At 37.0% G+C, this 12,309-nt stretch overlaps 1 protein-coding gene across 1 annotated transcript in view; it reads right to left on the bottom strand.

The window, feature by feature from the left end:
- HIBADH (3-hydroxyisobutyrate dehydrogenase) overlaps nt 1-12,309 on the bottom strand; it is an 80,823-nt gene that overhangs the window by 65,861 nt on the left and 2,653 nt on the right. Inside the window, exons 2-3 of the mRNA XM_048951333.1 lie at nt 7,542-7,702; nt 3,004-3,113 (exon numbers count right to left, since the gene is read on the bottom strand). Coding sequence (XP_048807290.1) covers nt 3,004-3,113; nt 7,542-7,702 — 271 coding nt within the window. The remainder of the gene's footprint in view (nt 1-3,003; nt 3,114-7,541; nt 7,703-12,309) is intronic.

Here is a 12,309-nt window from a genome sequence, read left to right on the forward strand (position 1 = left end):
AGGCTCAGGGGAGACCTTATTGCTCTCTACAACTTCCTGAAAGGAGATTGTAGCAAGGTGGGCTGGCCTCTTCCCCCCCAGTAACTAATGATAAGACAAGTAATAATCAAAGCATCATAGAATGGCTTAGGTTAGAGGGACCTTCAAGATCACTGAGCTCCAAACTCATGCCATGGGCAGGGCTGCCACCCACTGGATCACGGTGCCAAAGGCCCCATCCAAACTGGTCTTGAACACCTCCAAGGATGAGACATCCACAACTCCCCTGGGCAGCCTGCACCAGTTCCTCAACACCCTCTGAATAAAGAATTTTTTCCTAACATCTAACCTAAGTTTCCCCTCTTTTAGTTTAAAGCCATAGAAGAAGTGAACTTCCCTTGTGTCAGCAGAAATGACTAACACTTCAGACCTTAAGTTTCAGGCTGACACCAAGAAAAATTTATTCTAAGAAAGAGCGGTGGCTCATTGGAACAAGCTGCCCAAGGAGGTGGTGGAGTCACCATCCTGGAAGGCATTCAAGAACTACGTAGATGTAGCACTTGGGGGCATCATTAGTGGGCACAGTGGGAATAGGTCAGTGGTTGGACTTGATCTTAGAGCCATAGGATCATTAAGGTTGGGAAAGACCTCTATGATTCTATACAGTGTGCTGTGGAACAAATTCCTGGAAACAGCAGGATGACTAAGTTAACCCTTAAACGTTCCATAACACCAATGTTCTCTTCAGAAAAAGCTCAAAAAGTAAAAAAAAAAAAAAAAAAAAAAATCAAGGTCAAACCAGTTGTCAGTGAGGAAGCCACTCAGAGCAGCAATTAAAAACTGCTATCAAATGACACTTTCTTCTTTTGTGTATGCACACAGAGAAACTACAGGACAGCTTTCTGTATCCTGTTTCCCTCAGTATTAGGTACTCAGAAGATTAACTGGTATAATGCAGGTAGTAAGTACTGCCAAGCAGTCTTCAAAGCACTGCCATCCTGGATACAGTTCTCCCACAGCTGTTTGCTCAGATTTATGGGACTGATCCAATTACCCTTCTTCCCTGAAGGGTATAAGCTACAGAGACTTAGATCTGCTCAGTCCTACTTTGTGCAGAATTAAACTACAGACAGTAAGGGAAGAAAGCAACCATTACTTCCTGTGTTGAAAGCAGCAAAGAAAAACTGCTCTCCGTTTCGTTTTCTAGTCACTACTCCTTAACATAGCCTACAATCAACAACTATAATTTTATCAGTTTTAGAAGACCTCCTGTACTTTTCTCATTTGTATGTATGTTTCTTCCTCTACATTATTAAGATGGATAGCAGTACAATCCTGCAAGATCTAGGTAATGACTAGCCTTAGTCGTCTTGCTAGAAAGCAATGAGCACATGGCCAGAAGAGGTTTTAAAATACTATCCATTTATTAATTTGGCAAGCCCTGAAACTATTTCTGTTATCAGTACTCTGCAAATAATGGATTTTAGGCTCAGTGGGAATCCCTCCACAAAAGCTAATAAAACCACTGCTCCAGACTAAACAAACTCTTCAGGTATTTTCTTGATTAATAAACAAGGAAAGGTAAGCCAAAGTGAACAGTTTTCTTCCCAGATCTGAAGACTGAAGCATACCCTGAGCTTGGAAATAATAGCAAAATAAAACTGAGGTTTCAGACAAATTCTTACTCTTTTTTCTCCAGTCAAATCAGTCAGACATACAACTGGTAATCTGAAGCTAATTATCTCTAATCTATCTATCATGGTTTTTGGAACAGGGAGAGCATCTCCTTCTTCAAGAACGTTATGGCAAAACATAGGTCAGACTGAATCTTGAAGGAACCCTATAGTCCGCTACTTCTGTGCAAGATCCATTAAAATCATTGAACCCTGGGCCAAGGCCTCAAGCTATTCAGAACATAGAGTTATTGTTAACAGTGTTGTATATAAAAATATTTTCAATAAGCCAAAATGAGAAAGTCACCTTTTATACTCAGAAAAGCCTATTATCTGTAAAGTAAGGAATTGACTGTAACATTGATCTTTGCTCTTAGGTATGAACAGACGCAGACGTTACTGTAGCTTAACCATACTAGACAGTTTGGTTTTGTGTGATATACAACACTAGATTCAAAAATTTTCAGTGATCCTTCCTGTTCATTTTTGTATAAAAATCCCCAAATTCCTTTATCAACAGTAAGGAGTCTGCCAAGACTACAAACAATAAAAGTTGGGATTATAGAGTCTTGTCAGCTATTCTACGTTAACACACTTTTAATACAATGAGAAACAATTACATTTTTCAGAGCATTTCATTTATGAGATTTGATGTCAAGGAAAAGAGTAAAAATAATTGCTGTGAGCAATTATTCTACTTTCACTTGTCTGCAGTGCATAACCTTATCTGTAAGAGACACGAGCGCCTGAGAAGTTTGGTAAGTAAGCCAGTTGTCTTAAAGTCACATAAATTGTTATTCCACTGGAAATAAAATTAGATTTTAGCCACAAGACAATCAAAACAATCACAGTTTAAGAGTTCTCATGTAATTAGAAATATCAATAATAAAAAAAAGAGAGTATCAAATTAAGCATGCTGAAAGCACATTAAGAGTCACAGCGACAGTTACATAACACAATAGAAAGAGCAACAAGACAGCAAAGCAGCAAGGTCCCAGGTCACAGCAACCACTCAGATGCAACAGAAATAAGGGAAAGAAACTGCTTACCTTCAGGAGGTCTGTAAAGCCCTCAGGTAGATAGGGATCTCCAGTGAGAAACCCTTGCCTTCCCTGCCAAACCTTAAATGAGGTATAGAAAGGGGCGGATCCTGGTTCTGTCCTTTCCAGTCACTCAGGTGCATTGTATTGCTTGCACCTGAGCTCCCCTGAGCTGGCCCTGCCTTCTCACCAGATGCTCAATCACTGCTTCAAGCCCTGACAGCATTTCCACTACAAGCTATCATGTGACAAACACTGTAACAGCGATTTGAGTACAAGAGGGAATTCTTTAGACTACAGTAAATTCTTACTTTAGAATTCCATTTGCTCCTGTGTAAACTTCTATTGCATTGGGACTTGAAGGCAGCATAGTAATAATTCTGTCTGCTTTTTCAGCCACATCTGCTGGGGAATCTGTTACCTTTAAAAGGAAAAAAAGAAAGAAAATTTAAGTAAGCTTTCCCTTTTTGAGAAAGAGCTGCCAAACACTTGCTGAGTTTAAGTATTTGCAATTCATTAGTAACAACTAGGCTAGGTAAAAAAACTAGAAAGCAAGATCTACCCTTATATTGGAAATGTCAATTAATTTGGTTTAGTAACATAAAAATTAAAATATAAAAATAAAATAAAAAAGGATGTCTGCTTCTCCAGGACATCTATCAGTGGAAATGTTTGTAATCCATTCATGAATCTTCAATTTGCTCTAGAACATGCCTCTAAAGAAAATACTGCTCTATGTTTCTAAGTAAGAACAACATTAAGAATCACAAAAATCTCTTTTTTTTTCCTCAGATTCCAATCTTTTGGAATTTTTAGTTCTTGGATTCCTCTCCTTTAACTGAGAGAGGAAGACTGAGGAAAAACAACAAAAAACAACAACAAAAAAAAGACTGTATCTCCAACCTCACCATAAATAACATCATATAAGCTAAATGAAGTTTCTCAAAATACTATATCGACATTTTTAAAGAAAAAAATTATCAGCTCAAGCATCATTCACCAAAATGTCTAAATAAATTGAAAAATACATTGTTAGAACTTTTAAGAAATATTTGAAGTACAATTTTATATGCATTTATTACTCAGTATGAATAAATCAGAATTTCCATTCTACATGGCATTAGGGCTTAAGAAATTGCAGTTCAAAAGCTTTCTAAAGATTGATTCTCTTCTCTAAGGTATACAAATGAGCAAAGAGATTATCTTGTTTCAACATTCCCTATCTGTTTATACCTACAGGTATTTGTTAACTTTTTGTGTTAGTTTTGATACTAAAGGCACTTATGTGAATACATTATCTTCTAATATACAATGTTTTTTTAAGGTCTTAGCACCAAAGAAAGCATTTTTGTACATGTTGGGAAGAAATGATGAATAACGTCTTAAAATGACTCCTGGAATACAAGATAAACTTCTTGACCACTACTACTGTGAAATAAGTAAAAGAAGGGAAGACTGTAAATTCACTGTAAAAAAGTTCTAAAATAAAAAAGAACTTAAAAACTTATCCATTTTGTTTTGAAAGTGTAAGTTAATACTACACAAAATATCTGGTATCATCCACAGATAGAAAAAGAAAACATATCCTCGCCCAAAGAACAAACATTAGGAAGAATAAATGAGGCAATTATAAGCAGAAGAGATTCTATACCTGATTAGTTAATTTTATGACTTGTGTATGACACTTTTGCCTTTAGTTCAGAGTGTCTCTGGTTCAGTTCAGTCCCAATGTGTATTATTAGAGGAGTAGAGAGGAAATGTGTAATTAGAACCTGGATTTATATACATCTTCTTACTTGAAAATATTACCTCCAGTATTCTCAAAGGTTTGCAAGCTATCAACTGAAGATCTTGTGGTCCATTTTAATCTTTCAACAAGTTGAAAAATGCAATATTTTGCACACAAATTAAAAACTGTAACAACCTCACATTTTCACTTGGCTGTACAGATAGGATGAAGCTGTTTTATTGTAGTCTGGCAGAGATAAAGAAAGCTCAGCCAACACAGATAGAAGACACAGTACAGTAGTCATCTACACAGAAATTCATTTTTCCATTCATATCTTTCAAAATGTGACAATTTACAATTAGTAATTTCAAATTACAAAAATGTATTAGAAAGGAAAAAAAATGAGACTAAGAATGCACACTAACTGTGACAGAGCTTCTGCAATCACAAAAAGGAAAATCACTTTGCCACCTTGAAGTACATAGCAAAAAACATGGAAATTCAAGTGGGAATTGTTGTTCTTGACTTTTTGGTACAAATATAATTAGCAATCTCAGAGGAAACCTATCTAGCTCTTCCAACAAGCAGTATGCTTTTTTTTTTTAATTTGGAACTTTATGTCTCAGAATTAGTAAGTCAACTTGAATCATCTGGATGTTATTAAAAAACATTAAGCATTCGAAGTTATTATGAATATGATTGTAACTTTGAAAAAAAACCCACCAAATAATAATTGCTAACTACTAATATAGAACATACTAGGAAAGACTGGCAGTCCAAATTCCATGTATCTTCTGACATAAGTCAGTTCAAGCTAATTCTTGCAGTATGCAATTGAATAACTCAGACTGTTCTTCACACTGGTCACTTGCTTATGTCCTCCAGCATGTACATCTGCTTATATTTGTTCTAAAATACTTCCCTATTTTTTTCTTTATATTTACAGTGAGTCAATTAACAGTTGCCTGAAAGGCCATTCTCACTAAATACACTGAAAAATGCTCCATGTTTATGCTGCTTTACTCATCAGCTGACATCAGTACTTTTCCAAATTTGAGATATGACTCATAGATACATAAGCTGAGGCAAAGTAAGTAATATACATGCACAGCACTGTGAGAAAGAAAAGGTTAAATATGAGGAAAGCAAAAATACAGCAAAGAACAAGAGTGCAGGAAGTTCACTTGCTCACAGTACTACTCATTATTCCCCATTTGTAAACCTGCAATTTTCACCCCAGCTGCTAGAGAGGTGAATATCTCCCACTCATCCAGTTTTTCCCTTACCAGTTACTACCAGCAGGCAGGTGGCTGCCTCCTTACATATACTACTTCCCAGTTCTTACTTCAGAGATAAGGAAATTGGAGTCATACAATATGCAGTCTTTACAATCGAACAACCCTCTTCTTCCATCTACCCTGGCAGTAGCACTGACTTTAAACAACGGACATTTGAGGATGTTTACTGTTTCTTGGGGGGCATCTTTTCACTTCCGTAACATTCCTGATAGTTTTACCCTACCAGCCAGACGAAAGAAAAAGCAGTCCTTAGAGCCCAATGTTCTTTCTACATTAGTTTCTACAAGGCCCCTTGGACCCACAAGTTTCTAAGTTCTGAGAAAAGTGTTGAGGTAGGATTTACACCTGTAGATCAAAAAGAGGAAGTTATGTTCAAATATTTTCTTTAAGTATGTTTTATTTGTGTTTAAGCCTACTCACGTATTCTATTAGTGATTTACAATCTTAAAACATACCTTTGGCTCTTAGAGCATTATAGATCACCTAATATCACACATGAAGTCTTGCAGTGGATGCTAAAGATTCTATTACTGTGGCAATAAGTTACCTAAATGGGCAGGCACAGTAAAGAGATCTCACTGCAGAAAGTGAAATTAGAACATAAGTAATTGTTCAAACCATTTCATCCATGCAGCCTCTTACTCAAGATCTGGTTCATCACTGAAAGTCTCACCAACTTCAATGAATAAGAACAGCAGTTTAGGAAAACAAGCTGAAAAGCTTATTTTCCCACTTCAAGCCAAGATTTTGTAATTATTTCCGGGGAACTATAATTAATTATGAAGAGGTGCACTTTATTGTTTTATCTGCCAGAAATCTTCATGTTATCTCATTGTTTAAAACGGCTGCAATTAGCTCCAAAAGTTTACACTTTCAGGGCATACAGTTCTTCTATCTAGATTTATCTAAAATTTCCTTGCCATTGATGCAAAATTTCTTCTATGAATGATTTCTGTATTGGTTTCTCCTTACTCAAGCACATTCTTTATTTCTATGTTCTACGTACCTATCCTTCATCCACAACTATCTGAACTGCTATAGCTTTGAAGTACGTCAAAGCCACTCAAATACGTTTCAGACATTCAGAAAAGACAGCCCCAACCATGTGAGAAATGAAATGAGTTTCTGGGTGTATTAACAGACTAACAAAAGCAATAGCACTGGCTGGAACAAGGCCAAGATTTCACAGGGTATATGGCAGGAAGGTAAGCCTCCTTAATGTGATCAATTTCCTTCCCCCCATTTTCCTTTTCATTCCTTCCTCTTCTCTCACTATAACCTTCCTCACCTCCAAGAAAATAAGCACTTAAATAATTAGGTTTTTCCCCAACCCATGAGGACAGCACCTTGAAGCAGCAGGAAAGCTCATATGTCCCTATAACCCTTACAGCTATGCCAGCAGGAATTTTTAACTAGGGTCATCTAACCTGAAAAGGTCAAAGTAGGAACCAGATGAAAAGCAGCTCACTGGCCATCTAGACCTGGGGGAGGAGGAAGCAACAGAAAGGAGGTGAAAGAACAGGCCATCAACTTACTCTCATAAAAGAACACACAACAGAAAAACACACACACACACACACAAACAAAACAGGTAGCAATTCTGGCTGACAGTATGAAAATAGCTTAGGGTGGAATTGTGTCTTTGCTTGACGTAAAATTTCACAGATTGTGATTGTATTCATTGAATTGTTTAGTTCTGAATAGGATCTTCACCACAACAAAACAAAAAAAAGGCCCAAACAGATTATTTAAAAACCATTACATGTAAGCACCACTGAATACATATAGTTATCATCAGAATACAGGAAGTGTACTACTATACCTGAGCACCCAGGTCTTGAAATTCCTTGCAAGCTTCTGGGAAAACATCATATGCAATAACTGGATATCCATGTTTTATCAGGTTTTTTGCCATTGGATTTCCCATGTTACCAAGACCAATGAATCCAACAGGAGTTTTGGAAGCCATTGCCCTAGAACACACTGATTTCAAAACAATAAACATCAATATTTCCATATCTTAAAATGTGATAATAACACAACAAAAAGCACGTAATTAGTGTGCAACGATTTACACAACTTAAATATTTAAGTTTAAAAAGTTTGGAAATGTGAATCCTATTCCACATAATTTAAACTGTAAAGCTTACACTGAACCACAAATAACCATCCCAGAATGATTTTCCTACTTGTCAGATAAAATTATTTTATTGGGGAAAATGTAGATGTTTCAAAAAGTGTAGTAATAATCAAACTCCAGCAACATCCCTGAAAGCTAAAATCACAGTTTCAGTCTGAGAAGAGCACTTAAAAGCATGCAGGCTTTTCACTGTTCCATTATGTGTCTAAATCCTAAACTGGATAAGCAAAATCATTTTTTATATATATTTTACAGACTTCTTTGCAACCTTGGCTACAGCCCTGGGATATTGCACTTGTTCTCTAGAAGTGGACTGAGGCCGCCACTTTATTTCCTGCAGCTCCTAACAAAAAGGCAATAACCAGACTATTCTGATCCTGCAGTCAGACATAAAGCCCAAATCTAAAGGTGAAATTCTCCGTAATAAATCACTGCCAATTCTTTGAGCCACAGAATCACTTGCACTACAGTTTAAAAGCAAATATTGAAAAATAGAACAAAATACAGTATAAATACAAAACGATTAAATTTTTACTGGAATGTGTGCTGTATTCTATTTGCTGTACTACCAAGGTAAAACTATAAAGTATATTCTATAACCAATGGAAAGCATTGCACTTTCAGCCAGCTACTTTTTACAAGTAGCTAGTGACTATCAAATGCTGGATTACTCACTAGTTTTGCAGGCCTCTAGCATGCTGGATAGAAAGTAGTGCTGCAGGCATTCACATACTGCAAGCAATGTTTCACCACTTTTAACACTCCTGACCCAATGCCAGCAAATTTGGTGGCTCCTAGATTTCTTTGTTGATTACACAGGATAATTCCTCCTTTACAAGAAAGGAAAAAGTTATGCAGAATAAACGCTAAAGCATGTGGCAACAAAGCAAGCAGAAACAAGGCTAGCTATGGAACTACTGCAACTCAAGCACACATAGCATACAGAAGTGCTTAAGCTGGATCTGGACTCTAAGAGGTCTCAATGCTTAGTGAAGAATCCTCTCTAGGCCAATAACACTTGATTAATCATTTTAAAGTCTTTCTGACTTTAAGCTCCTTCTTAGCCAGCAATGGTCATGCTCTTTCATCTCCAGCACTATTTTGGAAGTGCCACATTTAATAGATCAAGTTTGTTGAGAGAACTTTGGTCTGAGACAGTTTCAACAGATGCCTGCAGTAATTATATAGCTACAGAAGTAGCACAATTTAAAATAAAACTGTACTGGGAAAACACTTAGTGCAAACTGAGATAAGTCACAGAAAGAGCACACTGCTTTTTTTAAGAAGCGCTACATGCCAAATCTAGGAAACAAATGAACAAAGAGCTTAAAACACCACCATCGGTCACGGAGATCATCTCAAAGTCCCTTCTTCTCATAGTTTCTATGAGTCAGTCTTCCCAAGTATATCACTTCCATTGACTTAAAACTACTCTGTTTGCTAGCCAGCAGCTTCCAGCTTACTGCAAAGGTTCAAAGTCCTGGTTTTCAGCATCTTTTCTTCTTTACCCCGTAATATCAGAAGATGTTATTTACCTTAATTCTAGGAAAACCTTAATCACATGTGAGATACAGCTTCTCTCTCTCTCAGTTACATCAAAACTTCCACCTGCTTCAACGTGTGCAATTTTGTCTTGTCCTTCAAGGAAATACAGGGAACTGAGAAGGACATTTTGCTCACACTGCTTTGTGCCATTTCTTCACTTCACACTGCCTTGCTTGTCTCCACCATCACCATGTCACCACAGAAGGCTGCTTTGTTTTAATGACTTCCCATGATTGCCTATCATCACATTCTATGATTAAGACACGAAAAGCCGCTGGCAATCAGGCCATAACAACAGACCTGTTGCCAGCAAGTACTTCTATGACTTCTCAAAGACTCTCCTCTCAGTACAAATGTCTATGAAGCTAACTCATTCTACTATAATGCCTTCTTCAAGGCCCATTATTTCACAGCGTTCCCAAAAGGCTTAGACATAGATCAGCTGTAATATGAGGCAACATCCTCACCAGTCCCAACAGTTTTGTCTCACTGTGTTCTACTGTTTCCCCTTTTGGCTATCTCTGTAGTTATCCCTTTTCTTAAAAATTTATGAATCAGATGTCATTTCCTTTTCTATGCTAATTAATATTCCAAACTACAGGAAACGAGACTTCCTAGAGTAATAGTCCAATCCCTGACTCAGCTTCTGTCTTCTTCATTAACTTCTCACAGTCCAACATTAAATTGGCCACTTCAGTATTATATAATTTGGTAACTCAGGTACTCAAACACAAGAAAACTGTTTTAAAAGATTGATAAAATTACCTTACAAACAAACATACATACCAGTGCTGATTTCAATCACATTTTCATCAGCTACTTCTAAAATCCTGGCACATAATATAACATAATGACTGCTTAAGCCAACGGGAGGTTTCCAGACAGACTCTTTAAGAAGACATGATTTTTTGGACTTTCATATTAGATGAAACTCCACAGGTATCACCATGGAAAGTGATATCCAGCTTGAATACCTAGATACTGTTTACATTACAGTTCAGGATACATGGCACATACTTGTTTTTTTTAAGAAGTGTGTAATTCAAGAACCTCTGGATTCATACTCTGCAAATCCACATATATATGCCTAGCCAATCCCATCAATTGCGAAGCATTTGCAGAAATTGTCCTTGTGGCACTGAGTCCATTTTACTTTAATGAGAAAACCTACTGCAATAAAATAGCTGAAAAAATGCTCAGTTCACTTCCAACAACTAACAGAGTACAGAACATCAATAACAGGAGCAACAGAAGCTACTTTTGAAATAATTGCTGATACCACATGCAATTAATTTTCCTTCACTGGAAATAGGACTAGTAGCATTAGGTTAATTTTTACATGAAATTAATTGTTAGCAAAGCCAACTACAGCTACACTAACTCCAAAGAATTTTGGCTTTTTCTGGGAGAGTCTTCATTATTATTGAAGGAGTTTGTGCTAAAGGAATCCTGTGCCTGTTAAGACTGCACTGATGAGGATCTACTCACAATCCTCCCACCATATTAGGGGCTTATACACAATACAGATAAATATTTTGCATTGACAAGTTATCCTATAATATATACGCTTAATTAAATCTGTGTAATTGCACAAGAATTTCCCCTTAAAAATAATTTCAGAAAGAAAATCAGTATGAGTTCATGAATTTCAAAATGCTTTTTCTTGAACATATATCCATTAAGAAAGGAAAGTCAGAAGTGCACAGACAGCAACCTGTCTTTAATCCTGTCCTTAGAATACCTGGCTTGCCAATGACCTCAAAAGCTACTACATAATATTTAAAGTAACTTTCTTTTTGACAATGACAGCTACAAGTTTAAAAGATCACTTCACACACTTTATTTTAGACTGTTTCCTGAGTTAATGATCCTTAGAGCTTTAAGAAGGGATTTCAAATCCATGGTGGAATTCACTGCAAAGAGTAGACTGCACAGACAATACAATACGCTGTGCAGAGTCCATCTTCCTCTACTCAAACTAAATAAAAACTAGTGGCTGGATAGGATCACAGACAGTATGGCTGGAAAAGGTCCAGTCTGCCTGTACTGTACTCTAAGGCTGTACTCTAGGGCACAGACCAATGGCCAAGAACAGGCCCAAGAAATCAGTGACTTTTTGGATGTAAAAAATACATCTTGAACTATGCTCACCAAAAGTGCCTACCTCCTGGGCTGGAATTCCTAGCTTCCATGCCAAACATGGTAAAAATAACTGGCACGGAGGATAAGAGCCCACTAATTCATCTCTGGTATGAATTCCCTAACCAGAGTGGCTACGAGTCATACTAACAATCCTGATCCCTCTAGATCACTAAACATTGGGTTCTTTCCCATCCAATAGAAGAGAGTTAACAGGAGTATGAGAAGATGCCCATAGTGAGTTGAAGCTGAAAAAGAAGGCTATTTTTTTTTCTTTGGGGTTGTATGAGAAAGTACAGTTGAATATGAAGTACTTTGACATGGACAGGGAAGCATGACAGCAGCTCAGTATGAGCCACTAAATGAAAGCTGTTGCCCCTGATTCAGTATATGGAGTTTTGGTACAACAAAAAACATCATCCTTTTCGCTTTCCTGCTTCGAAAAAAAAAAAGGATCAGAGAGAGCTTCTGTATTTTGTGCAGAGTTCTCTATGGAAACTCCTACAGTCTCTACTGAAGTAGATCCTAGAGGGAAAAAGATGAAGAAACACAGAAGTTAGGAAGGTTAGCTGTACTTGTGTAGCATCAGGTCTTTCTGCTCCTAGAAGCTTTGCCAATAAAATTTAAATTGCCCAAAGGTCACAGGCTTTTAAAGTTTATGCAATGATTTTGTGAACTGCACTCTGCCAAAATCATAATTTAAGAAGATTACAAGACTCTAAATTTGGCCAGCTTTACATTGAAAATGTCCCACTTGGTTCTCCTT

Source organism: Lagopus muta, chromosome 7 (genome assembly GCF_023343835.1).
Source record: "Lagopus muta isolate bLagMut1 chromosome 7, bLagMut1 primary, whole genome shotgun sequence".
NCBI lineage: Eukaryota > Metazoa > Chordata > Aves > Galliformes > Phasianidae > Lagopus > Lagopus muta.